The 24,782-nt window shown below is 51.9% G+C and overlaps 1 protein-coding gene across 4 annotated transcripts; it reads right to left on the bottom strand.

Annotated features, from left to right (window-relative positions):
- NFRKB (nuclear factor related to kappaB binding protein) lies at nucleotides 1-24,585 on the bottom strand. Of its 4 annotated transcripts, XM_068160034.1 has the most exons (27): nucleotides 24,339-24,585; nucleotides 23,410-23,560; nucleotides 22,327-22,528; nucleotides 21,493-21,620; nucleotides 19,575-19,749; nucleotides 19,285-19,386; nucleotides 18,221-18,294; nucleotides 16,952-17,036; nucleotides 16,625-16,805; nucleotides 16,325-16,433; nucleotides 14,750-14,876; nucleotides 13,606-13,671; nucleotides 13,225-13,304; nucleotides 13,093-13,133; nucleotides 11,371-11,431; nucleotides 10,267-10,441; nucleotides 9,096-9,202; nucleotides 8,092-8,215; nucleotides 7,892-7,971; nucleotides 6,611-6,831; nucleotides 5,901-6,186; nucleotides 5,433-5,651; nucleotides 4,720-4,801; nucleotides 4,016-4,575; nucleotides 3,276-3,382; nucleotides 2,472-2,607; nucleotides 1-1,169 (listed from the first exon to the last, which is right to left on the bottom strand). In XM_068160034.1, the coding sequence occupies exons 2-27, from the start codon at nucleotides 23,539-23,541 to the stop codon at nucleotides 1,044-1,046; spliced, it is 3,786 nt and encodes a 1,261-aa protein (XP_068016135.1). In that variant the 5' UTR covers nucleotides 23,542-23,560; nucleotides 24,339-24,585; the 3' UTR covers nucleotides 1-1,043. The 4 variants fall into 4 exon arrangements, with proteins under 4 accessions (XP_068016135.1, XP_068016132.1, XP_068016133.1 ...); XM_068160031.1 differs by having other exon boundaries at nucleotides 4,016-4,801; XM_068160032.1 differs by having other exon boundaries at nucleotides 4,016-4,801; nucleotides 11,371-11,428.
- Between the last annotated feature and the right edge of the window lie 197 nt (nucleotides 24,586-24,782).

Here is a 24,782-nt window from a genome sequence, read left to right as displayed (position 1 = left end):
TCTGGGAGGCTTTCTGCACTTTTATTCTTCTCCTGGTCCAACAGTGCCTGCTGATCTCCTTCTGAGAAAGCTTCAAGGTCAGAACAGCCAGGAATTCAGGTCCAAAATTCAAACAGATTTACACAGAGGGCTAAAACTGCAGAGGTAAAAACCAACCGAGAGGCCGGGGGCGTGGTTAAAACACTGCTGCTCCGTCCACGGTGCTACAGCTTGGGTGCCTCTGAAAGCACATTCCAAGCTTTTAAAACAAAGTTACAATCTGCTAAAAAAGGTTTATTTGTTGAGAAGAACTAAAAGAGGATCCTTCTGGTGCACATTTTCCTTTCCAGCACGTCCCATTTGCTGACAGGCTTGCTCACACACTGCCTCTGTGCCTCCTCCTCTTCTCCGCCCCGTGGTTACTCGCTTCCCTACAGCCAGAACCGTCTTGACTCTCATCCTGCCTCTGACAGAACCTTCAGATGGAAGCAGGATCTGGTCAAAAGGAGTCTGAGCTCACAGGTGGGGAGAGGGATTTAAAAACTCTCTGTGAATAGTACACTGAATGTGTCAGGGCTCTACTTCCAAGGCTACAGGACAAACTCTGTGGTGTCCAAGCCACCACAAACTCTGGTGTCCAAGCCAAGCAGTGAGAGCGAGATGCAGCCACAAGAGTCTTCTCCAGGGACTCTGAGAAGTCTGAATTATGCCTTCCAAGCAAGTTTCTCTCTCTGGTTAAGGAAGACTCAAGCTCAACTGCTTTGCCTCTAACCCAAAATGCACAGAAATAGTGGACAAAAGCCCTTTGGGTGGGAAAAGAACGAAGAAAAGGAAGACCTTTAAGTGACCAATAAAGCAGAACTTGGCCTTTACACATCTGGACTGAAAAGGTTTTGGTTTGCTGTGGGATTTCTACCTAGACATCACAACACTGCCTGCAGACAAGCAATGGGACAGAATCCAGGCCAGTCCCCAGCCATGCCTGTGGTTAAGCTGGTGGTGGGTGGAGGATGACCACGGACTCAGGGAAGTTCTTGGAACCTAATCGATTTTCCAGCCGATGTTCATAGCTGATCTTGAGTCTGTTTGGGAGATGGAGCTGTTGTCACAACCACAGTGGAAACTGCTTTGGTAGAGCCAGAGACAGTTCCCTGCTGGAGGTGGGAGGCTGGAACAGTCTGAATTCGCACCTGTTGGAAGTGGGAAGAAAAAGAACTTGGGTCAAGGACAGCCTGGTGAGGCACAGGAGTCGATGTGCTTAATGCAGCTGCTACAGCCAAGCTGTGTAGCTGTGCTCTTCATGGAACCTCTCATATCAAAGCCCTAATGGAGAGGTTAACAAAGCAAGAATCACAGAATCAATAAGGTTGGAAAAGACCTCAAAGATCATCGAGTCCAACCTGTCACCCAACACCTCATGACCACTAAACCATGGCACCAAGTGCCACATCCAATCCCCTCTTAAACACCTCCAGGGATGGGGACTCCACCACCTCCCAGGGCAGCACATTCCCATGGCTAACAACTCTCTCAGTGAAGAACTTTCTCCTCACCTCCAGTCTAAACTTCCCCTGGCACAGCTTGAGACTGTGTCCTCTTGTTCTGGTGCTGCTTGCCTGGGAGAAGAGACCAACCCCCACCTGGATACAACGTCCCTTGAGGGAGTTGTAGAGAGCAAGAAGGTCTCCCCTGAGCCTCCTCTTCTCCAGGCTAAGCAACCCCAGCTCCCTCAGCCTCTCCTCACACAGGACTCAAGGTGTGGCCTAACCAGTGCTGAGCACAGGGCACAATGACCTCCCTGCTCCTGCTGGCCACACTATTCCTGATGCAGGCCAGGATGCCATTGGCCTTTTTGGCCATCTGGGCACACTGCTGGCTCATGTTCAGCTGCTGTCACCCAGTACCCCCAGGACCCTTTCTGCCTGGCTGCTCTCCAGCCACTCCAACCCCAGCCTGTAGCTCTGCATGGGGTTGTTGTGGCCAAAGTGCAGCACCCAGCACTTGGACTTGTTGAATGCCATCCTGTTGGACTCTGCCCATCTGTCCAGCCTGTCGAGGTCCCTCTGCAGAGCCCTCCCACCCTCTAACAGATCAACTCCTGCCCCCAGCTTGGTGTCATCTGCAAATTTGCTGATGACTGACTCAATCCCCTCATCCAGATCATCAATAAGGATATTGAACAGACTGGGGCCCAGCACTGATCCCTGGGGGATACCACTGGTGCCTGGTTGCCAGCTGGCTGTGGCACCATTCACCACCACTCTCTGGGCTCAGCCCTCCAGCCAGTTCCTGACCCTGCTCAGGGTGCTGCTGTCCAAGCCAGGGGCTGACAGCTTGGCCAGGAGTTTGCTGTGGGGGATGGTGTCAAAGGCCTTGCTGCAGCCCAGACTACATCCACAAATATATGGAAAAAAAGGAAAAAAACCCAAAATAGCCTAACCAAACCCAAACCCAAACCCAGAACCAATAAACTGGTTCTAAGGTGTTGTTACCTGTGTGGCCTGGCCTTGCTGCTGCAGCTGCTGCAGCTGCTGTGCAGTCAGGAAGCTCACTGGCTTGTTCCCAGCAATCAGTTTTGTCCCTGCTGGCATGGTAGTCAGGATGATGTTTCTCCCTAAGCCACTGATGCTGTGGGAAGAGAATCACTGATAGGTTAGCAACCAGCAGGAGAGGTCTTTTGAGAGCCCCAAACTGTCCTCCAGTTGCTACAAGATTCAAGCTGTTGATGTAATTTACTCATGGTTTTAAGCAGTGAGGGGCTTTTGCCCACACAGCTGGCAAGTGACAAGTTTATCACTACCAAGAAATGAATTTATCACATAAATTCAACTCCCTTAAGCCTGGACTGTGAACATCACTGGGTTAGTCTGATCAGACCTCAGCCCTCTGCACAGAAAACAGCCCAGCCCAAAGTGTTCTGCCTTGAATTACCCACTGAGGGAGACACTACCAGAGCTCATGGCAGAATAAACACAAAACCTTCAGTGGCTGATTGCCAGAGGAATTTGCACTGAGGCAGCTAACACTTCCTTACTTCCTTTAAGGAGAGGTGGCCTCAGATTACATTTCTTGGGGTGTCAGGAGGTTAAATCCTGTTCAGACACACAGAGCTCAGCTAACAGCTGGTTTCAAGGCAAAGAATGTGCTTTCTTCAGGCTAACTGCAACCCCTAAACCTCTGGGCACCTAAACAAAACCTATGCACCACATCAACTCAGCTCCTGCAGCTGATGGACCTGCAAGGCTCTTCCAGCCTTCTGACCACAGCCCCTCTTAAAGCAGATGCAAGGCACTCACTTGGCTCCGAGGTTGCCCTTGATGATGGGGGCAGTCACCACGCTCTTGCCTTTCACTGGCTGGCTGATCACTGACAGAGGCACTGTTATTCTTGCTGGGAGTTTCCCCTGGAGAAGTTGAAGCACACATGAGGAGCTAAGCACAGAAACTGCTTGACAACATGCAATTACCACTCAGCTTGCTTTTTAGGAGCCCTGGGAGCAGAGAGCAACAGCAGCTTTGCTGAGCCCAAACTCCAGGTGAAGATCCTTTTAAATTCCTCTGCATCTCACTCACTCCACAGCTGCCTCAGCCCCCACACCCCACCAGCATCTTGGGAGTTGGGGCTGTTTAGCCTGGAGGAGGCAAGGCTCTGGGGAGACCTTAGAGCAGCCTTCCAGTACCTGAAGGGGGCTAGAGGAGACCTGGGGAGGGACTTTCACAAGGGCTGGGAGTGGTAGGATGAGAGGGAATGGACTGAAGCTTGAAGAGAGGAGATTGAGGCTGGAGACTGGGAAGAAATTCTTTCCAGTGAGGGTGGTGAGACAGTGGAACAGCCTGCCCCAGGAGGCTGTGGATGCCTCCTCTCTGGAGGTTTCAAGGCCAGGCTGGACGAGGCCTTGAGCAAGCTAGATAATGGTTGGGCTCCATGATATTAGTCTTTCCCATCCCAAAGGATTCTCTGACCCCATAAAGCACCAGTGCATTCATCCCAGCACCCCCTGCTCCCCCAGCTCCAGAGAGAGGCCTGTGTTACTCACGGCCTGGGACGTGGACACCACGGTGGTGCTGACGGGCACCTGCCGCACAGCGGTGCCTCCCGTGCCTATGCTGATAGGAGTCCCTGCAGCCCCTGAGGCCACAGCCACTGCCTTGGACACCGTGGCACTGACAGTTGGTAAGGAGACAGCTGAGGTGTGGGCCGTGCCAGGCACGCTCACTGCTGAGGAAGAGGGCACTTGCTTGGCATGAGTCGCTACCGTAATGGTCTGCCCAGCCTTGGGTGGCACCACCCCCAGCCCCTGCACGATCCTTATAGTAGCAGCTGGCTTGGCCTCAGTGGATGCCACAGTAGTTATGGCCTTGCTCTTCTGATCTGCCACTGTCATGCCCAGAGCAGGCATCAGTCGAAAGGCAGAGCTTGCTGGCTCTGCTGCCTTTAAGTCTGGAGTCACTTTCACCACGGTGCTGCCAGCCGGGCTGGAGGAAGCAGAGGTGGCCGTGCTGGTCTTGGCCGGAGAATCCGCAGTCGGGACCGGGTTGGACGTCACGTGCAACGTGGCAGAGATGCCCTTCCCACTACTACTGCTTCCTGCAGCTGCTGTAAAGAGGTCCTGGGTCAGTTTGACAGTAGTGACTTGAGACTTGGCCAGGGTGGCCATCATGTCTGGGGTGATCCTCAGCACCGTCTGCCCCTTGGCGTCGGTGGTGATGGAGGAGGGCGGCAGGCGCAGCACGTCCTTGCCTTGGATCCGAAAATTGGTGGCTGTCAGTGGGATGCTGCTCCCAGGCTGGGTCTTCATGCCAAGCTGTCCTGTAATAGCCACCTGGGAAGAGAGCAGAGAAAGAGCTGTGCCAAAGCTGGGCACAACACCGAATTTCCCAACAGGACCTTCACAGAATCATAGAATGGCTTAGGTTGGAAGGGATCTCAGAGATCCTCCACTCCATCTTCCCTGCCATGGGCAGGGACAGCTTCCACTAGACCAGGTTGCTCAAGACCTCATCCAACCTGGCCTTGGAACACCTCCAGGAAGGAGGCATCCACAATTTCTTTGGGCAAACCATTCCTAAAATGCAGTCTAAACCTCCTCTCCCCCAGCTCCAAACCATTCCCCCCGTCCTGTCTCTAGACACCCTTAGGCCTTCAGCAACCAGGTGGGAAGTGCCCCTGCCCCTGGCAGTGGGGTTGGAGCTAGATGATCTTTAAGCTCCCTTCTAAAACCCAAACCATGCTGTGGTTTTAAAACATGGTCAACATCTGAAGATGGTTAACCTTGGATTGTGAAAATGGAGCTCAAACTGACCAACCCAGCAACTGCTTGGATCTTATGGTCAGTAACCACACAGCATTACAGCTCACTGCAGTTTCCACTCTCTTTTCACATCTGCACATAACAATAAACAGGAAACAACTGGGTAGAGGATCCCAGCTCCTTGTCTCTCCCTCTCTCTCACCTGCTTGATGATGTTCTGGCCAGCCACGTTCTGGATGACAGTGGTAGAGGAGGTGCTTGGAGCAGAGCTGCCTGGAGAGCTGGTCACAGGTTTCACAGCAGGAGTGGGAGCTGCAGGCAGCCCTGTCACAGTGATGCCTGTCTGGCCTGGCACAGAGCTTCCTGGTCTTTGCACCTGCACTGGGCTGGTTTGAGCTTTCACTGGCAGGGTCATCACAGCCTAGAGAGTAACAGAGGCAGGCTGTGAGCAAGAACTTACTCTTTTTACCTTCTGCTTTATAACTTGCAAGTTGCATGGATGTTCTACTGCAAAGCACTGTGTGAAGGTGCCACATGAACAGGCAGGGAGGTGGCAAAAGGATCACTGAAGCACAGCTGCTCCTCTGCCCCTGCTCTGCAGTTACTGCACCTTCCCTGTACACCATGAGAAGTCAGAGCTACTCCAGCATTCCCATGGAGTCCAACTCACCTGAGGGAGCACTTTGCTTTGGGTGGCTGTAGCTGGGACACGGATTTGAGGCACTGATGTAGGTTGCTGCTGCTGCTGCTGCTGGGTTACCACTGGGGCTTGCTGGGACACAGCTGGCAGGCTGGACTGGGCAGTGACCACCCGCACCTGTGGCAGCCCCGAGGAGGTGGTGTGACTTACCACCCTGGTGGGAGCTGGCTGCTGCCCTGGCTGTGTCTGTGGGCTCTGGGCTGTGGAAAGCAATGTCCCCAGCTGTGGCATGGTAGGAGAGGACACCAGAAGAACACTGTGGAAAAGAGATAAAGCCAGGTCAGCAAACTTCACAGAATCACAGACTGGTTTGGGTTGGAAGGGACCTTTCAAGGTCACCCAGTCCAACCCCACTGCAGACAGCAGGGACATCTTCAACTAGAGCAGGTTGCTCAGATCCCCAGCCTGACATGGAACAGTTCCAGGAATGGAGCAGCTTCCACCTCTCTGGCCAAGCTGCACCAGTGTCTCACCACCCTCCACATGAAAAATGTCTTCTTTAGATCTAGTCTAAATCTTCCCTCTTTAAGTTCAAACCATCACCCCTTGTCCTGTCACAACAGGCGCTGTCCCCAGATTTCTGACAAGCCTCCTTTCAGTACTGGAAGGAATGTAGGGTATAGGAAGTAACTGAGAAAGAAGCAGTACCACCCATGAGTGGTGTGAGACAGAAGCAATACCTCTGGCTGGGCTTTGCTGGCTCTGCTGCAGCGCTGGATGCACTCTTGCTAACCACAGACACTGGTGGGGGGGAGATAGGAGTTGCTGGCAGTGCTGGTGCAGTTGGTGTCACAGGAGTCACAGGTGTTGGTGGCATGCTGGAGTCACTGAGGCTCAGCTGACTGGGCTCTGATGTGCTGCTGGGGAGAGCTTTGACAGCACTCTCCTTGCTACTGGACTTCTGCAAATAAATCAGGTCAAGCATGAAGGTCTTCACACAAAGTGGCTTTGACTGCTGCACTCTGCAGAGGGCTGAGTGCTTTGAGTTCTGTTTGTGCTGGTGCTAAATCCTGCAATCACAGATGACTGACTATCTGCCTTCCTCAGTGCAGCCACAAGTGCATTTGGCTGCCCCTCCCAGCTGTGACAAACACTCAGAGCATGCAGATTTCCACCTCCATTCATTTGCCAAGGGCAACAGCTTCACAGATATTTGGTATCAATAAAAAAGACAAAAGACATCCAAACCCTGACAGCTTCAGCACAGCCATGGGGAAAGCAGATGTGTTCCACAAACCCTGCTACAGATAAACCTCAAAGCTAGATCTGAAAGACCATTCCTAGGATGGGGAGCAGAAATGAATCCATTACTCTTACTGCTGAGATCATCAAGGAGAGCACTTCATTTTGAGCTAGACCAACACCAACATTCCTATCCATAGTGAACTGCTAAGTATGTTCATTAGGGATAGAAAGGTGTGCACTGTAGAATCACAGAATGGGTTGGGTTGGAAGAACCTGCAAAGGTCACCTAGTCCAACCCTCCTGCAGGGTGCTCAGAGCCTGGAATGAAGCTGGAGGAATGGAATGAAGCTGGAGGTGGGGAGATTCAGGCTGAATATGAGGAGGAAGTTCTTCACCATGAGAGTGGTGAAGCCCTGGAATGGGTTGTCCAGGGAGGTGGTTGGGGCCCTGTCCCTGGAGGTGTTTAAGGCCAGGCTGGATGAGGCTCTGGGCAGCCTGATCTAGTGTGGGGTGTCCCTGCCCATGGCAGGGGGGTTGGAACTAGCTGATCCTTGTGGTCCCTTCCAACCCTGACTGATTCTATGATACTATGGTGATACCATTGTTGAGCCTGGCTTAGAGTATCTCCAGGCACGGGGTGGGAACTACCTCCCTGGGTAACCTGTGTATTAAATTTTCATCAGCCACTATGGATGCAGGATTTGTGGATTAAATTAAGCCCCCATCTCCTTTCCAATCCCCAAAGCATCTATGCAACCCAGTGCAAAGAAGTGTACCATTTTGGCTGGAGGTTTTGGCTTCTGCTGAAGAGCTTTCTTGGCCTTGGCCGCAGCAGCTTGAGCCTGGTGAATCCGCTCTGCAAATGCAAGTTGTTAGAGCTGCTAAATAGGAGCAAACTGACTTTCAAAAGAGGCTAATCAAGAACTCTGAGTTCATCTTCAGACAAGAAATCAAGGCATCAGCAAGCCAGGCTCACCAAACTCTTCCTCACTCCTGTCCCGGTGCAGGTAGATCCACAGCTTGCGCCCGATGTCGTACTTCACACAGGGATCCTTCTCGTAGTGCAAGCGATCCAGAGCACCACTGACAACAGTGTTCACCTGCAAAGTCCACAAGTCATGCAACCACAAGATGCCCCTGCTTGGGCTAGCCTAAGTCACAGGCAAGTAATCCTGCTTGGCACAAAACCTAAGGGAGCTGCTAGCGTCCCTCATCTGGCTAAGGACCAACTGAGACGGCGCAGCACAGGATGCTGTTTGCTGCCTCGGATCAAATGGATCTTCCACCACAGCTGAAAGCTCTAGAAGAGGAGGCCATGAAGAGGATCAGAGGGCTGCAGCACCTCCCCTGTGGGGGTGGGCTTGGAGAGTTGGGGCTGTTAAGCCTGGAGAAGAGAGGGTTCTGGGGGCACCTTATAGTGGCTGTCCAGTAACTGAAGGTGGTGCAGGAGAGCTGGGGAGGGACTTGCGCAAGGGCTTGGAGTGACAGGGTGAGAGGAGGGCAGATTTAAACTGGGGATTAGGAAGAAATTCTTTCCAGTGAGGGTGGTGAGACACTGAACAGGTTGCTCAGGGAGGTCCTGCATGTTCCCCTCCCTAAAGGTGTTCAAGGCCAGGTTGGATGAGGGCCTTGGGCAACCTGGGCTAGTGGAAGGTGTCCCTGCCCATGGCAGGGGAGTTGGAACCAGGTAATTTTTAAGGGCCCTCCCAACCCAAACCGTTCTATGAATCTAGGAAACTGTTTCTGGATCTAAATTGTGTGCAGCTACCTGACACAGTTAATTCTGGGGGTTTCCTAGCTCTTTCTCCTCATCCAGAGCTTGGTGTGGATTTGCAGCAGCTCACCAGGGTGGAATGTAACTTTTATTTGCTAATCAAAGTGGCATAAAACTCATTGTGCCTCAGCCACTGGATAGGTCCTGGGTCTGTGCATTGTCTTTTTAGGAGAACCTGAGGAGATCAGCCACGAGATTCAACTCACCTGAGCACTTGTGACATCAGGAGCTAGGAACTGGGAATCTTTCAGCAGCTCACAGATCTCAGCACGAGTTCCTTCTCCATTGGGAAGGCGAGCAGCAGCGTCACGAACTGGAAGATCGAACCAGAGCTTCAACTTGCAGCCCTAACTAGGAACCTCTCTGCTTCAGCAGACACATTTGGGTGGTGTTCTCTTCCCCCCTTCAGCATCTGATCACATTTGATTTCCTACACATTTATTTCATGTCATTTATTTCTTCTTTGCATTAGGCCATCCCAGCCTGCCCACCTCTTCCCTTGATAATGTAGACTCCTAAGGTCATTCTGGGGGGGGTGGTGTTCAAGGGAGCCTTTTTCTTTTAAGGAATAGAATAGAATAGAATAGAATAGGAATAGAAATGGAATAGGATAGGATAGAATAAGAATAGGATAGAATAAGAATAGGAATAGAATAGGATAGAATAGGATAGACTAGACTAGACTAGACTAGAATAGAATAGAATAGAATTAACCAGGTTGGAAAAGACCTTCGAGATCAAGTCCAACCTATCATCCAACATCATATAATCAACTAAACCATGGCACCCAAGTGCCTCATCCAGGCTCTTCTTAAACACCTCCAGTGATGGTGACTCCACCACCTCCCTGGGCAGCACATTCCAATGGCCAATCTCTCTCTCTATGAAGAATTTCTTCCTAACATCCAGCCTAAACCTCCCCTGGCACAGCTTGAGACTGTGTCCTCTTGTTCTGGTGCTGGGTGCCTGGGAGAAGAGACCAATCCCCACCTGGCTACAACCTCCCTTCAGGGAGTTGGAGAGAGCAAGAAGGTCTCCCCTGAGCCTCCTCTTCTGCAGGCTAAGCAACCCCAGCTCCCTCAGCCTCTCCTCACAGGGCTGTGCTCCAAGCCCCTCCCCAGTTCACTGCCCTTCTCTGGACACCTTCCAGCAACTCAACATCTTTCCTAAACTGAGGAGCCCAGAACTGGACACAGGACTCAAGGTGTGGCCTAACCAGTGCTGAGAACAGGACAGAATGACTTCCCTGCTCCTGCTGGCCACACTGTTCCTGACCCAGGAATGCCCTTGGCCTTCTCGGCCAGCTGGGCACACTGCTGGCTCACATTCAGCCTACTATCAGCCAGTCAAAAAGGGTTTTGCTAGCCAGCAGCTTACCAAGGGACAGGATGGTGACGTAAGCTGGTCTGTCTGAGCGCAGCAGGGAGTGCTCTCGGGCTTTGTTGAGCGAGGTTTCCTTGTCAAACACTCCCTTGACGGGGCCCACGACGGACTCGAAGCCGTGCATGCGGAAGGTGAAGGCTTTGTGGGGCTGGCTGTAACGGTACCGCTCCTGCATTTGGACCCAAAGAGGACTGGACTTAGCATACAGTGCAAAGTCTGAAAGCTTGTGCTTCTTTGGTGTGGTGTTATTATCATTCTCTAGAGAAAGTGGGGGTTTCAAACCAGAGTGCTGTATGAAGTTGTTTGAGCCAAGACAAGCAGGATTATAGAGCAGCGCTCGGAAGCGGTGTGCATAGGTTTGTAGAATGGGTTGGGTTGGAAGGGAGCTTAAAGATCATCCAGTTCCAACCTCCCTGCCATTGGCAGAGGGACACCTTCCACTACATCAGGTTGCTCAAGGCCTTGTCCAGCTTGGCTTTGAACACCTCCAGAGTGGTGGCATCCACAACTTCCATGTATTGCAGGTACGTTAGGTTCGCGGTTAAGCACCTGCACAGACAGGAGAGGTGCCAGAGATACACCTTCTGTTCAGCAAGCACCCCCTCTCCCAGCAACAAGAAGCCCTTCCTTCCTCCTCTGCTGTGGCAAGAGACATTTCCAAATGTAACCTGGATATTCTACCACAGACAGAGCAATCAGGGAGAGGAACCTGGGTGAGGAACAGTCATCATGTGTTTACCCTACAACAGACATTTGCAGCTACCATAGACAAGGTAATTTGAGTGTATGGGTGCACTTGTCTTCTCCTTGTACTCATCCATGCCTCAAAATTGGAGAGAGAAGTCATCCTCACAGGCTGAGGGATGGCAGGGAGGGTAGAAAGGCTGGCACTACTAATTTCAGTTCATTCTGGCCCACACCCTAAGGAAACAGAGGTGCTTTGGTAGAAAGCAGCCAGGCTACACGGTTAGGAAGTTCTCTGTAAGGCCAAGAGATCTACTTTAAGGCAGAAGCAGCATAAATTCTTTCCTTTCAAGGGCATGCAGTGTCTAGAACTGCCTGGTTTAGTGGCCATAGGTGTTGCAAAGGAACTCTTACCTGCTCCTGAAACACACGTTTCTCCTCTCCAGTGCTGGGCCGCACCACGTAGTCAGTCCTTCTGAAACAAAAAGCACCATCAGTCCTGAGCAACACCAAACCCACCACAGCCCCAGAGAACATCCCCAAGGATTAGTCACCTCCTCCTTCCTGTAAAGTCATCTGAATTCATTCTGAAAGCATCTGATAACATAAACTGCAGAGATCTTAACTTATGCCCTATGCAAGGCTTAAAGGTGAAGCCAGCCCTGTGACTGATCTTGTGATCAGCACAGAGGTTAGAGGTTTGCTCTGGTAACAGATGAGAACTTGGAGAACATCAGCTGATTTTCTGAAGCCTGGTTACTGCAGCCAGAAGAGTTTAGCTAGCAGGGGATTCTGTTCCTTTACTCTTATTAGAATAAACCTTTATTAGAATAAACCAAACCAGTTTGGAAGAGACCTTCAAGATCATCGTGTCCAACCCATCAACCAATCCAACCCACCCAAACAGCTAACCCATGGCACCAAGCACCCCATCAAGTCTCTTCCTGAACACCTCCAACGACGGCGACTCCACCACCTCCCCAGGCAGCCCATTCTGATGGGCAATCACTCTTTCTGTATAGAACTTCTTCCTAACATCCAAGCTGAACCTCCCCTGGCGCAGCCTGAGACTGTGTCCTCTTGTTCTGGTACTGGCTGCCTGGGAGAAGAGACCATCATCCGCCTGGCTACAACCTCCCTTCAGGTAGTTGTAGACAGCAAGAAGGTCACCCCTGAGTCTCCTCCTCTCCAGGCTGAGCAACCCCAGCTCCCTCAGTCTCTCCTCACAGGGCTGTGTTCCAAACCCCTCACCAACTTTGTTGCCCTTCTCTGGACTCGTTCCAGCAAGTCAACCTCCTTCCTAAACTGAGGGGCCCAGAACTGGACACAGGACTCAAGGTGTGGCCTAACCAGTGCAGTGTACAGGGGCAGAATGACCTCCCTGCTCCTGCTGGCCACACTGTTCCTGATGCAGGCCAGGATGCCATTGGCCCTCCTGGCTGCCTGGGCACACTGCAGGCTCATGTTCAGCCTACCATCGACCAGCACCCCCAGGTCCCTCTCTGCCTGGCTGCTCTCAGCCACTCTGACCCCAGCCTGTAGCACTGCATGGGGTTGTTGTGGCCAATGTGCAGAACCCGGCACTATGTGCAGAACCCGGCACTCTTCTCTGCTGAGACCCCACCTCCAATCCTGCCTCCAGTTCTGGTGTCCCCAGCATGAGAATGACACAGAGCTGTTGGAGTGAGTCCAGAGGAGGCCACAAAGATGATCCATGGGCTGCAGCACCTCTGCTGTGAGGACAGGCTAAGGGAGCTGGGGGTTGTTCAGCCTGGAGAAGAGAAGACTCTGGGGGGACCTTGGAGCTGCCTTCCAGTGCCTGAAAGGATCCTACAGGAAGGCTGCAGAGGGACTTTTCATGAGAGTGTCTAGAAACAGGACAAGGAGGAATGGTTTGAAGCTGAGGAAGAGCAGGGTAAGCCTGGATCTCAGGAAGAAGTCTTTCAGGATGAGGGTGGTGAGACTCTGGTTGCCCTGGAGGTGTGCAAAGCCAGCTTGGATAAGGCCTTCATCAGCAAAGTCTACTTGAGAGGTGTCCCTGCCCATGGCAGGGGGGCTGGAACTGGATGCCCTTGAAGGTCCCTTCCAAGCCAAACCATTCTATGACTAAGCTTTCAAGCAGTGTTAGATACTCACACTCTGGGAATTGGTGTGGCATCTGAGCTGTCTTCATTTTCCTGTCAGAAAAGAGAGAAAGGTCCATGTTGGATAAAGCTCAGCCAGCTTCTGTGCTGCCAGAAGTGATTTCTTTTCTGAAAAGTCACTCACTTTGAAAAAAGTCTGGTCCTTGGTCTCCAACCAGAGCTGGAACAGTGCTGCCAATTCCTTCTCATGATCCTGGCAAGAACCTAGGCCAAGAAACCAAGAAAAATGAGAAACAGAAGTCTCTTGATTTGTTACAAAGCTTGTACTTCCCAGGCACTTCCCACTCCCTTCTCCCTTCTCTACATCCCTTCCACACTTCACCAATGCTTCCAATACTTGTGAAAACCTTGGGGCCAAAACACACCTTCACCTCAGATGAAAACAGAGGTCTAAGCAATGAGTCTTAACAGCTCTGCTTCTTTCTCTCTGGCTGCAGTGAGTCAAGTCCTAGAGCAAGCAGCCAACTTGGACTACAGCAGAAGCAGAAAAGCACAGGGTACTCACCAAGCAACTTCCACTGCTGAGTTTTTTCCTTGAACTCAACAAAAGGTGAGAAGCTGGAAGGGGCATCTGCAATGAAAACTGTGCATGTCAGAGCCATGACAGTCATCCAACCCCCAAAACCCCACTGATGAAACCCAAGGTGAGAAGCTGGAAGGGGCATCTGCAATGGAAACTGTGCATGTCAGAGCCATCATGGTCATCCAACCCCCAAAACCCCACTGATGTAACCCAAGGTGAGAAGCTGGAAGGGGCATCTGCAATGGAAACTGTGCATGTCAGAGCCATCATAGTCATCCAACCCCCAAAACCCCACTGATGAAACCCAAGCTGTCAAGGTAGACTCACAGTGACAGATAAAACATTTTAAGTGCTCACTTTAGTGCACTTCTAAGTTTATACCTGCCCAAGGGGAAGGATCTCAGAGCAGCAGTGTAAGCACCACAACAGAGCAGAGTAACAGATCTTTCATCCACAGGCTGTCAGGTGAGATCCTATTTGTGCTGTGAGGCAGCAGGAATTGGTGCAGTAGCTACTTCTGGGCTCATGGGAAGCCAGCTCAGGGTTTACAGTGCTCCCCAGCAGTGTGGAGAACATGAAGTAGGCCACTGCAGTCCACACTGGCTTTCCTGTGAAAACTTCCCACTATGCAGGTAAGCAGCACAGAATAACCCAGTGTGAAAGCAATGTCTGAAGCTTAGCTGCTCCAAGCCCCAGATCAAAGCTGGGCCAACTCCATGTTGCCAGTGGAACACTCAGGGCATCACCTAGTTCATTTTTTCTTATCTCTGAAGACAACCACAATGTCTTTGCACCACAGAGAGACTCATTTCTTCCTGCTTCAAACACCCTGCCTGAAGCCTATGATCTGAACAGGATCTAAAGGCAGTTTCTGCCTGTCTAGAGGCAATTCAGACATGTTTTTGTGTAGTTAGGAATCAAGCTGGGTCTTATTAACTACCCACACACACAAGCAGTCCACCACAAGTAAGGAATGGGGACCATGAAACCTCTCATGGAAATGCTGTCAGCAATACAATGATTTACTGTAGCAGTGCATTAAAAGCTGACTGGAGCTGTAACACACAGAGGCACTGATCAGAACTGAGGTGCCAGCATCATTAGTATTTTCAACAGCCATTCTTACCTCTGCTGTCCCCTGTCAAGTACTGCAGGGCAGGTAAAACCAGTTCAGACCAGTTAGGGGCAAAGGAGAACCAGGTGTTTAGTGCACTGGCAGGAGAAGATTGCCAATCTAGAACTTTATCTTCAAGCTGGAGAGAGAAAAAAGCCTCCTGTTACAGATCTTGTGCTTCAAAGTGTCACTGGTTTGATGGAGAAAGCAAAGCACCCAATAAATGCAGGGGCAACAAGGTTTATATCCATAAGAATGACTTGGCTGCTTCAAGTAACCTTTTGATGGTATTTCAGGTAACAGACCTCAAAAAGGGCAAACCACTTCCCTACCACCTCTGACCTTAACACCTAGAATTCATCTAACCATCATCTAGAGAATGAGCATGGAAAGACTTCAGTTCAATGTCCATTGACTGTCCAGTGAGGGCTAGAGCCCTCAACACAGGAAGCTCATGGACCTGATGAAGCAGGCCCACAAGAGGACCACAAAAGTAATCAGAGGGCTGGAGCAGCTCTGCTGTGAGGACAGGCTGAGGGAGCTGGGGTGTTCAGCCTTGAGAAGAGAAGTCTCTGGGGAGACCTAACAGCAGTGTCCCAGTACCTGAGGGGGGCTACAAGAAGGCTGCAGAGGGACTGTTTGCAAAGGCCTGCAGGGATAGGATGAGGGGCAATGGTTTGAAATGAGGGAAGAGCACATCTAGATTGGATGTGAGGAACAAATTCTGCACCATAAGGATGGTGGAACACTGCAACAGGCTGCCCTGAGAGGTGGTTGAGGCCCCACCCCTGGAGACATTCAAGGCCAGGGTTGACAAGGCTTTGAGCAACCTGCTGTAGTGGAGGATGTCCCTGCTGACTGCAAGGGGGTTGGACTGGATGACCTTGGGAGGTCCCTTCCAAACCAAACCACTCTATGATTCAACTGTCAAACTCCATTACAGATGTTAAACCCAGAATGTGGTGTGCACTCCCCAGGGGGTCTAGTTCTTTAACATGTAATTTAGAGATTGGAGGTGGTGGAGTCACTGTCCCTGAAGGTGCTCAAGAGGGGACTGGACACGGCACTTGGTGCCATGGTTTAGTTAGTCATGAGGTCTTTGGTGACAGGTTGGACTTGATGATCTTTGAGGTCTTTTCCAACCTTATTGACTCTATAATTCTACATCTTGATATAAATCAGAGGTGTGATCTGGTGCAGGTGATCCTGCTCTGGCAGGGGGCTTGGACTAGATGATCCCAGCTTTGCTGCCCTTCTCCAGACCTGCTCCAGCATTTGGGGAAGGGGAAGGGGAAGGGGAAGGGGAAGGGGAAGGGGAAGGGGAAGGGGAAGGGGAAGGGGAAGGGGAAGGGGAAGGGGAAGGGGAAGGGGAAGGGGAAGGGGAAGGGGAAGGGGAAGGGGAAGGGGAAGGGGAAGGGGAAGGGACTACTAGTAGTCATGAGGTCTTTGGTGACAGGTTGGACTTGATGATCTCTGAGGTCTTTTCCAACCTTATTGATTCTATGATCTTTTGAGGTCCCTTCCAGCCCTTAACATCCTGTGAAGTCTGGCTCTAAACCCCTCTGCCTCCCAGTTTTGGTTCCTTACCACAGAGAGAGTAGCAGGTCCTTCCACAAACAGTATCTCCAGAAGAAGGGAAAAGAAGCTGGAAGATATTTCGTTTATTCCAAGGCACGGCTTCATCTCTTCAAGAGGTCTTCAAGTGAGAGAGAAAACAAAGGAAAGAGAAAGGAAGCCAAGTTCCCTGAGTAAACATCCACCACACACAGCTGAATACATTTCACACATCCCAAGCTGCACCAAAAGAAACCCCACAAAACTCCGAGCTGCAACATCTGCTGCTTCCTCCAGCCACGCACGGCCTTCAGGGCCCTCTGAAGCACTTACTCCTCTTTGACAGATGACAGAGGGAGGGGGGAAGGATCCTGAGATAGTGGTGGGATTCCATCTGCATTGCCCAGAGAGTCAGCCAGATCTTCCACCTCGGATTTAATCATCTTCAGCTTTTTTTTCTTCTTGTCTTCCTTTTCCTTCACCTTTTTCTTGGCGGTTGCAAGGTCAAACAAAGCTTCAGATACGACAAAAGGCAAGAAGAGTATTTAGAGAGCTTCTTGCAAGAGTTTAGGCAGAGTCATAAACTAACTAGAGGTTTCAAGGCATATTCAGGCACCTTAAATTCATGCAGGGCACAGGTACCACATCCTAGCCACTGACCTGCTAAAGAACCTTTCCTGCCAGCATTGACTCGAGTCATAATGTCCTCAAGAGTCACGTCTGTTGTCACTAGATCTGGGTGGTCCTAGACAGGACAAAGGGACAGGAATTAAAAGGACAAAGTCTTGAGACAGCAGCAGGGGTGCAGAAGGCAATGCAAGGACAGAAATACCCCAAACTTCACCAGGATCAGCTTACAAGGTTATTTACTGCAATACAAGTTGGGAAGTCTTCTAACCCTGAAGTCCAAAGTTTTGCCTCTCCAAAACGCATCACCCACAGGACAAAACTCTTCTAGGCAACTAAGCACAACCAGAAGTTGCATGGAAGCTGACAATTAAACACAGGCTACACTAAAGGGCTGAAGGGTGGTTGCACACAGCAAGGATGGCAATGATTTGTCACCCAGAAGCACCCTGAACTTTGTAACAGGCAAGAGCCTGGGCTGCATCAGGAGAAGTGTGGCCAGCAGGTCGAGGGAGGTGATCCTCCCCCTCTACTCAGCCCTGGTGAGACCCCACCTGGAGTACTGCCTCCAGTTCTGGAGCCCCGATTACAAGAGGGATGTGGAGGTGCTGGAAGGTGTCCAGAGAAGGGCCACAAGGATGAGCAGAGGGCTGAAGCACCTCTCCTATGAGGACAGACTGAAGGAGTTGGGGCTGTTCAGTCTGGAGAAGAGAAGGCTCCCAGGTGACCTCATTGTGGCCTTCCAGGATCTGAAGGGGGCTACAGGAAGCCTGGGGAAGAACTTCTCAGCATCTCAGGGAGTGATAGGACTAGGGGGAATGGAATGAAGCTGGAGGTGGGGAGATTCAGGCTGGATGTGAGGAGGAAGTTCTTCCCCATGAGAGTGGTGAAGCCCTGGAATGGGTTGTCCAGGGAGGTGGTCGAGGCCCCGTCCCTGGAGGTGTTTAAGGCCAGGCTGGATGAGGCTGTGGCCAGGCTGATCTAGTGTGGGGTGTCCCTGGCCATGGCAGGGGGGGTTGGAACTAGCTGATCCTTGTGGTCCCTTCCAACCCTGAATGATACTATGATACTATGATAAGATGTAGTCCTGCCCCCCAGACTTCTTACAGGTTGGCGCTTTCGTTTACCCTTCTAGGCAATCAAGCACAACCAGAAGTTGCATGGAAGCTGACAATTAAACACAGGCTACACTAAAGGGCTGAAGGGTGGTTGCACACAACAAGCATGGCAATGATTTGTCACCCAGAAGCACCCTGAACTTTGTAACAGGCAAGATGCAGTCCTGCCCCCCAGACTTCTTACAGGTTGGCGCTTTCGTTTCTCGTGGTGCTTCCTCAACATCATCTTCAAATCACTTTCTCCAAGCTCTATCCTGTCTGCAACAACAGAAACACCAGAGATTATTTGCAGGTTTCCATTTCTGGGGCTTCACAGACTTCTCAGAATGCCATTTTCTACCCACTGACACTTTTCCATCATCTCCAAACTTCAGTATGCTTTCTTGATCTGGATTCCCGACTTTCAGCGCACCCGTTTACTTCAACACTTAGTGGCCTGGGCTATCAGACTTCACTGCTGAGGCAACTATGGAACTCAGAACCAGCTGTGCTGCACAAAGGGTTTGCAGACTTGATTGCACCAACCTTAGGAGGGATTCCTTTCAATACCTGAAGGGACTTTTCATAAGGGTGTCCAGCAATGGGACAAGGGGAAGGGTTTGAAGCTGAGGGAGAAGAGGTTTGCACTGGATCTTAGGAAGATGTTATTCGGTATGAGGGTGGTGAGACTCTGGAATGGGTTGCACAGGGAGGTTGTGGATGACCCCTCCCTGGAGGTGTTCAAGGCCAGGTTGGATGAGGCCTTGAACAACCTGGTCTAGTTGAGAGGAGTCCCTGGCCATGGCAGGGAGGCTGGAGTAGATGATCTCTAGGGTCCCTTCCAACATAAGCCACTCTATGATTCCCTCAGCACAGACACCAATACAGTTTAAACTGGAAGAAGAGTCAACTGTTTTGGAGACTGCAAAAATGAAGCCTTACAAGATTTCCCATGCAACAAGAGCTTCTCAAAATGATCCCTTGAAGGATTTCAAAGTGATTTGTGGAATCAAAGAAAGGGTTGGGATGGAAAGGACCATCAAGATATCCAGTTCCAACCCCTGCCATGGGCAGGGACACCTTTCACTAGCCCGGTTTCCTCATCCAAGCTGGCCTTCAACACCTCCAGGGAGGGGATATCCACAACCTCCCTGGGCAACCTGTTCCAGTGTCTCACCACCCTCACTCCTTCCTAATCTCCAATCTCCATCTCCCCTCCTCAAGCTCCAATCCCTCTAAGTCCATATGAAGTTATAGTCTGGTTCTCACCTGCTGTTTTCATGTCTGTGGTTGACAACGTGGGGATCACTCTCAGGGGAACCGGTGGACTTGGACAACGTGATGGAGAACTAGGAGGCCAGGAGCTAAGATCTAAAACAGACAGAGCAGTAAATGTACTCCTGCAAGACCTAGCATCAACCTGCATGCTTCCATCACCCTGTGTTCAGCAGGCCACTGGAGTCCAGTTCCCATCCCTCTATCAGACATGCTGTCCCCACATCAAAATCGTGTCTTGCTCCAGTCACACCTCAAGGCTTTAGTCCAGTGCAGGCTATTACCTTCTTCATCAGAAGACAAGGTGGTATCTCCACACTCCTCTTTGACTTCCCTCAGGATCTTCAGGTAGCGCCGATGTGTCCGCCTGTCTCGCTCCTCTGTGTCATACACGGGTGGGAAGTGCCTCCTCCTCAGGGTCATATCAGGGCCTCCTTTCCTAGCTAAATCCAGCAAGTGCTGGAAGATGAGACAGGTGTGGCATTAGCTAGCTCACCTGTGGTGCTGTAAGCTACAAGAGAAAAGCTCAAGTCCTGTATTTTGGGCGAGTTTAAGGCGTGGAGGTGGTGCAGAGAGCAGCCCAGCTCTTTACAAAGCTCTGACAAAGCACCAGGGTCTGTCACACACAGGATTTTCAACCCAGCATCATTTCTACAGACATTCATTTTCATCCATGTTTGATGCATTTCAAGAGTAGTGGAGTGAGCAAGTGCTCACAACAAAGGCATTTTAGATGGCAGCAATTAGCTGGCAACAGTATCCACAGAGGAAGACTTCATTGGAATGTACAGAATCAAGAGTTACGTAGAGGAGGAGGCTGAAGGGAGACCTCACTGCTCTCTACAAGTCCATGGAAGGAGGTTGGAGTGAGCTGGGGGTTGGTCTCTTCTCCCTACTGTCAGGTGATAGGAGAGGAAATGGCCTGAAATTGTGCCAGGGGAGGGTTAGGTTGGAGATGAGGAACAATTCCCTTCCTGCAAGGGTGGTCAGGCATTGGCACAGGCTGCCCTGGGTGGTGGTGGAGGTGTGCAAGAAGTGTGTGGCACTTTGGGACATGGTTCAATGGCCATGGTGGTGTTAGGTTGAAGGCTGGACTGGATGATCTTAGAGGTCTTTTCCAACCAAAACAATTCTATGAACTCTGCTCTATACCAGTCCTTGATGAAGCTGGAAATTCTTCCAGCAACGTTTTTACCAGCCGTGTTCCCAGTGACAGACATGGTTACAAATGAAGGCAGAATGATTTGTTAATGGGACAGGAAGACGTGCAGAGGGAAATGCAGGAAGCAGGGGACAAGGCTGGTGTGGAAGGTGAGAGCTAAGAGAGCTTCAAATCTGAGACACACAAACAGGCTGGGGTCAGAGTGGCTGAGAGCTCCCAGACAGAGAGGACCTGGGGGTGCTGATTGACAGCTGGCTGAACATGAGCCAGCAGTGTGCCCAGGTGGCCAAGAGGGCCAATGGCATCCTGGCCTGCATTAGGAATAGTGTGGCCAGCAAGAGCAGGGAAGTCATGGTGCCCCTGTACTCTGCATTGGTTTGGCCACACCTTGAGTCCTGTGTCCAGTTCTGGGTTGCTCAGGTCAAGAAGGACATTGAGACGTTTGAAGGTGTAAAGAGAAGGGCAACAAGGCTGGGGAGGGGTCTGGAGCACAGCCCTGTGAGGAGAGGCTGAGGGAGCTGGGGTTGTTTAGCCTGGAGAAGAGGAGGCTCAGGGGAGACCTCATTGCCCTCTACAACTACCTGAAAGGAGGTTGTAGCCAGGTGCGGCTTGGTCTCTTCTCCCAGGCAAGCAGCACCAGAACAAGAGGACACAGTCTCAAGCTGTGCCAGGGGAGCTTTACACTTGAGGTGAGGAGAAAGTTCTTCCCCTGAGAGTCATTGGTCATTGGAATGTGCTGCCCAGGGAGGTGGTGGAGTCCCCATCCCTGGAGGTGCTCAAGAGGGGATTGGATGTGGCACTTGGTGCCATGGTCTAAGTCATGAGGTCTGTGGTGACAGGTTGGGCTTGATGATCCTTGAGGTCTCTTCCAACCTTAGTGATACTGCGATAAACAAAAGAACGCTTCCAGTGCCCTCGTAAGGGCCACTAGAAAATGCAGCATTAATTGAAGACCTCCAAGAACTGTGAATATGTACACCCCAAGATGCCTTGTTGCAAAGCCAAGAGACACCAGGGCAGCAGGCAGTGCTGGCACTCACCTTGCGGGAGGCGAGGATCTGCTTCAGCAGGCGGTAGAAGTACTGCTGCTGAGAGCTCAGGTAGCGTTTGTACTGCGACTTAAAGCACAGCTGCCGGTACTTCACCACCTCAGGGTTGAAGTGTCCATCTGCAAGAGGTCAAAAACACTTCAGCTGTCACCAGCTGCTGAAGTTCTGGAGCCCCTCTTACAAGAGGGATATGGACATGCTGGAAGGTGTCCAGAGAAGGGCCACAAGGATGAGCAGAGGGCTGGAGCACCTCTTGGACTTGATGATCTCAAAGGTCTTTTCCAACCTGGTTAGTTCTGTTCTGTTCTATTCTTATTCTATTCTATTCTTGTTCTATTCTATTCTATTCTATTCTATTCCATTCCATTCTACTCTATTCCTATGAGGACAGACTGAAGGAGTTGGGGCTGTTCAGTCTGGAGAAGAAAAGGCTCCCAGGTGACCTCATTGTGGCCTTCCAATACCTGAAGGGGGCTCCAGGAAGGCTGGGGAGGGACTGCTCAGGATCTCAGGGAGTGATAGGACTAGGGGGAATGGAATGAAGCTGGAGGTGGGGAGATTCAGGCTGGAGGGGAGGAGGAAGTTCTTCCCCATGAGAGTGGTGAAGCCCTGGAATGGGTTGTCCAGGGAGGTGGTTGCGGCCCCATCCCTGGAGGTGTTTAAGGCCAGGCTGGATGAGGCTCTGGCCAGGCTGATCTAGTGTGGGGTGTCCCTGCCCATGGCAGGGGGGTTGGAACTAGCTGATCCTTGTGGTCCCTTCCAACCCTGATACTATGATACTATGCTGCTTGAAAGGATACCCAGAGGCTTCCTGGGCTCACTGACCCCGGAAGAGTTTCTGGGCGATGTGCAGAGGGTTTCCAAAGCGGAAGTTTTCGCCGCTGAACAAGGCCAGGATGAGTTTGTTCTGGTGCTCACGGTTGTTTTCAGGGAAGTGAGGCAGGAATTTCTTCAGGTGGTCTTGCTGGGCATCTGTCAGCACCTCCTGCCAGGTAGACAAGCTGACGACCTCGAAGAAGATCTCGGGCTACAGAAAGCAAAGCAAAGCAGAAGGGAAATGCAGCCTCTGCCTTGACAGCTTTCCAGCCCTCCAGGCTTTCCTGTGGTTAAATAGCACAAGTCACCAGACAGTGTCTCACCAACAGCAGAGAGCTGTGAGAGAGGCTGTCAGCTAGAAAGAACACACAACAGGATGATTGTCAAGCTCCTGAGACTAAAATCATTCTTTGGACACCTTTTCCAGGACAAGCTGAAGCATCCTGGGCTGCTGTGACCAGCAGGACCAGGGAGGTGGCTTTCCCCTTTTCTACTCTGCCCTCATTGAGACCCCACCTCGAGCAGTGTCCAGTTCTGGTGCCCTCAACAAAAGGACATGGAGCTGCTGGAGTGGGTCCAGAGGAGGCCATGAAGATGATCAGAGAGCTGGAAAACCTCCCCAGTGGGAACAGGCTGAGAGTTGGGGCTGTTCAGCCTGGAGAAGGCTCTGGGGAGACCTTAGAGCAGCCTTCCAGTACCTGAAGGGGCTACAGGAGAGCTGGGGAGGGACTTTTGACAAGGGTTTGTAGCAACAAACTGGAAGAGTGGAGATTAAGACTGCAGATTAGGAAGAAATTCCTTCCAGTGATGTGGGGAGACATTGGAATAGGTTGCCTAGGGAGGTTGTGGATGCCCTCTCCCTAGAGCTGCTCAAAGGCAGCTTGGATGAGGCCTTCAGCAGCCTGGTCTTGGAAAGGTGTCTCTGCACATGGCAGAGGGGTTGGAACTAAATGATCCTGAAGGTCCCTTCCAACCCAAACCATTCTATGAATCTATTTCCCCTCTACAGTTTGCTCTGTAAGCCCCACAAAGGCTTACACACAGGGAGTTAACCCAGGTTCTGAAAAGGTAAAGCATCTCAGCACTACTCACATCCTCCAGAAGGTCCTCAGGCAGGCTAACCCTGGTGGTACCCAGCATGCAGTCCTCCATGATCCTTGTGCCATTTCCTTCCCCACAGGGTCCCAGCAGGGGGTCCGTCAGCATATGGTCCAGAGAGTCCATCTTTCACCCTTTCCTTCTCCTGAACAAGAGCAGCAAACCCCTCAACAACCCAAAATCCCAACAGAGAGGACACCTCCAGCTGAAGGACTGAGAAGTGGTAGCTGAAATGCAAGCTATAAACATCCAGGAAATATACATGATACTGGGACATGGAGGTGGTCCCTGGCAAGGCCAGGGGGGTTGGAACTAGATGACCTTCAAAGTCCCTTCCAAACCAAACCAGTCTATCAATCTATGACTGTTTCAGTGCTGCTTTAGTGGGTGCTTGCAGCGTGGGTGATGCCAACAGAGAGGGACATTGGTAAGTACAGGTGACCCATTGCACTTCACATCCCACCCGCAGGAGCTGCAGCGTCCACAGAGGTAAATCACAGGAAAACAGAACCACTGGGGTTGGAAAAGGCTTTTAACTTCATTGAGTGCAGCCCTGAACCCAGCACTGCCAGGCCACCACGGAGCCCCACCGCTAAGCATCCCGTCGCTGTGTGCTTTAAATCCCAGGATGGTGACATTAGCGGCGGCAAGCACCGTGAAACACTGCTTAAAGCGGACTTCAGGTGCAAAACTCAGCCCCAGGTCTAGAGTGGGGCTTGCCCAAGGTTCAAGCTGCAGCTCCAACTGGGCCAAGAGCCCCGCGCCCCCGCAAGCACGACTTGGGAGAGCTGTGCTTGGAGGAAAACGCATGAACCACGCGGAATAAGCAACAGTAGGGAAGGATTTATTAGCAAACAAACAAACACGCCCTTAAAACCGAACCGGGGAGTAAGGAAACGCAGGAAATAAAGCGCACTTCATACCCGCTACGCTGGTTCTGGACGTGACACCGGCGGCTGGTGACGGCACCCTAAGACCCCTCCACCCCGGGCCGGGCCGCCCCCGCTTTCCACCCCTCTGCGGGCGGAGAGCCGAGCCGGGAGGCGCCGGGCAGCCCCGCGGCCCAGGCGCGCTCCTCCTGTCGGCCGCAGCCCCGCGGCGAGCGTTGGGCCGGGCGGGGGGCGGGCAGCCCCCGCATGCGGCCCGCAGCGGAAGGCGGAAGGTGGCGGCCGCCGCGCCCCGCGCCTGCGCCGGCCCTCCGCCGCGCCCCGCGCCTGCGCCGCCGCTCCGCTGGGGGCCGGCCGGGGCGGCGCCGCTGCTGCGCCTTGCCCTTGGTGCGACCGGGCCTGGGGGACGAGCGGCGCAGCGCCTCGGATCATAGCAGAGCATCGCCAGGCTGGGAGAGCCCTCCGAGAGCAGGGAGCCGA

Source organism: Melanerpes formicivorus, unplaced genomic scaffold (assembly GCF_026170545.1).
Source record: "Melanerpes formicivorus ecotype bairdi unplaced genomic scaffold, bMelFor1.0.p_v2 SCAF_47, whole genome shotgun sequence".
Lineage (NCBI taxonomy): Eukaryota > Metazoa > Chordata > Aves > Piciformes > Picidae > Melanerpes > Melanerpes formicivorus.
The sequence above is the reverse complement of the archived record's forward strand: the minus strand, read 5'-3'. Positions and strand labels throughout refer to the sequence as shown.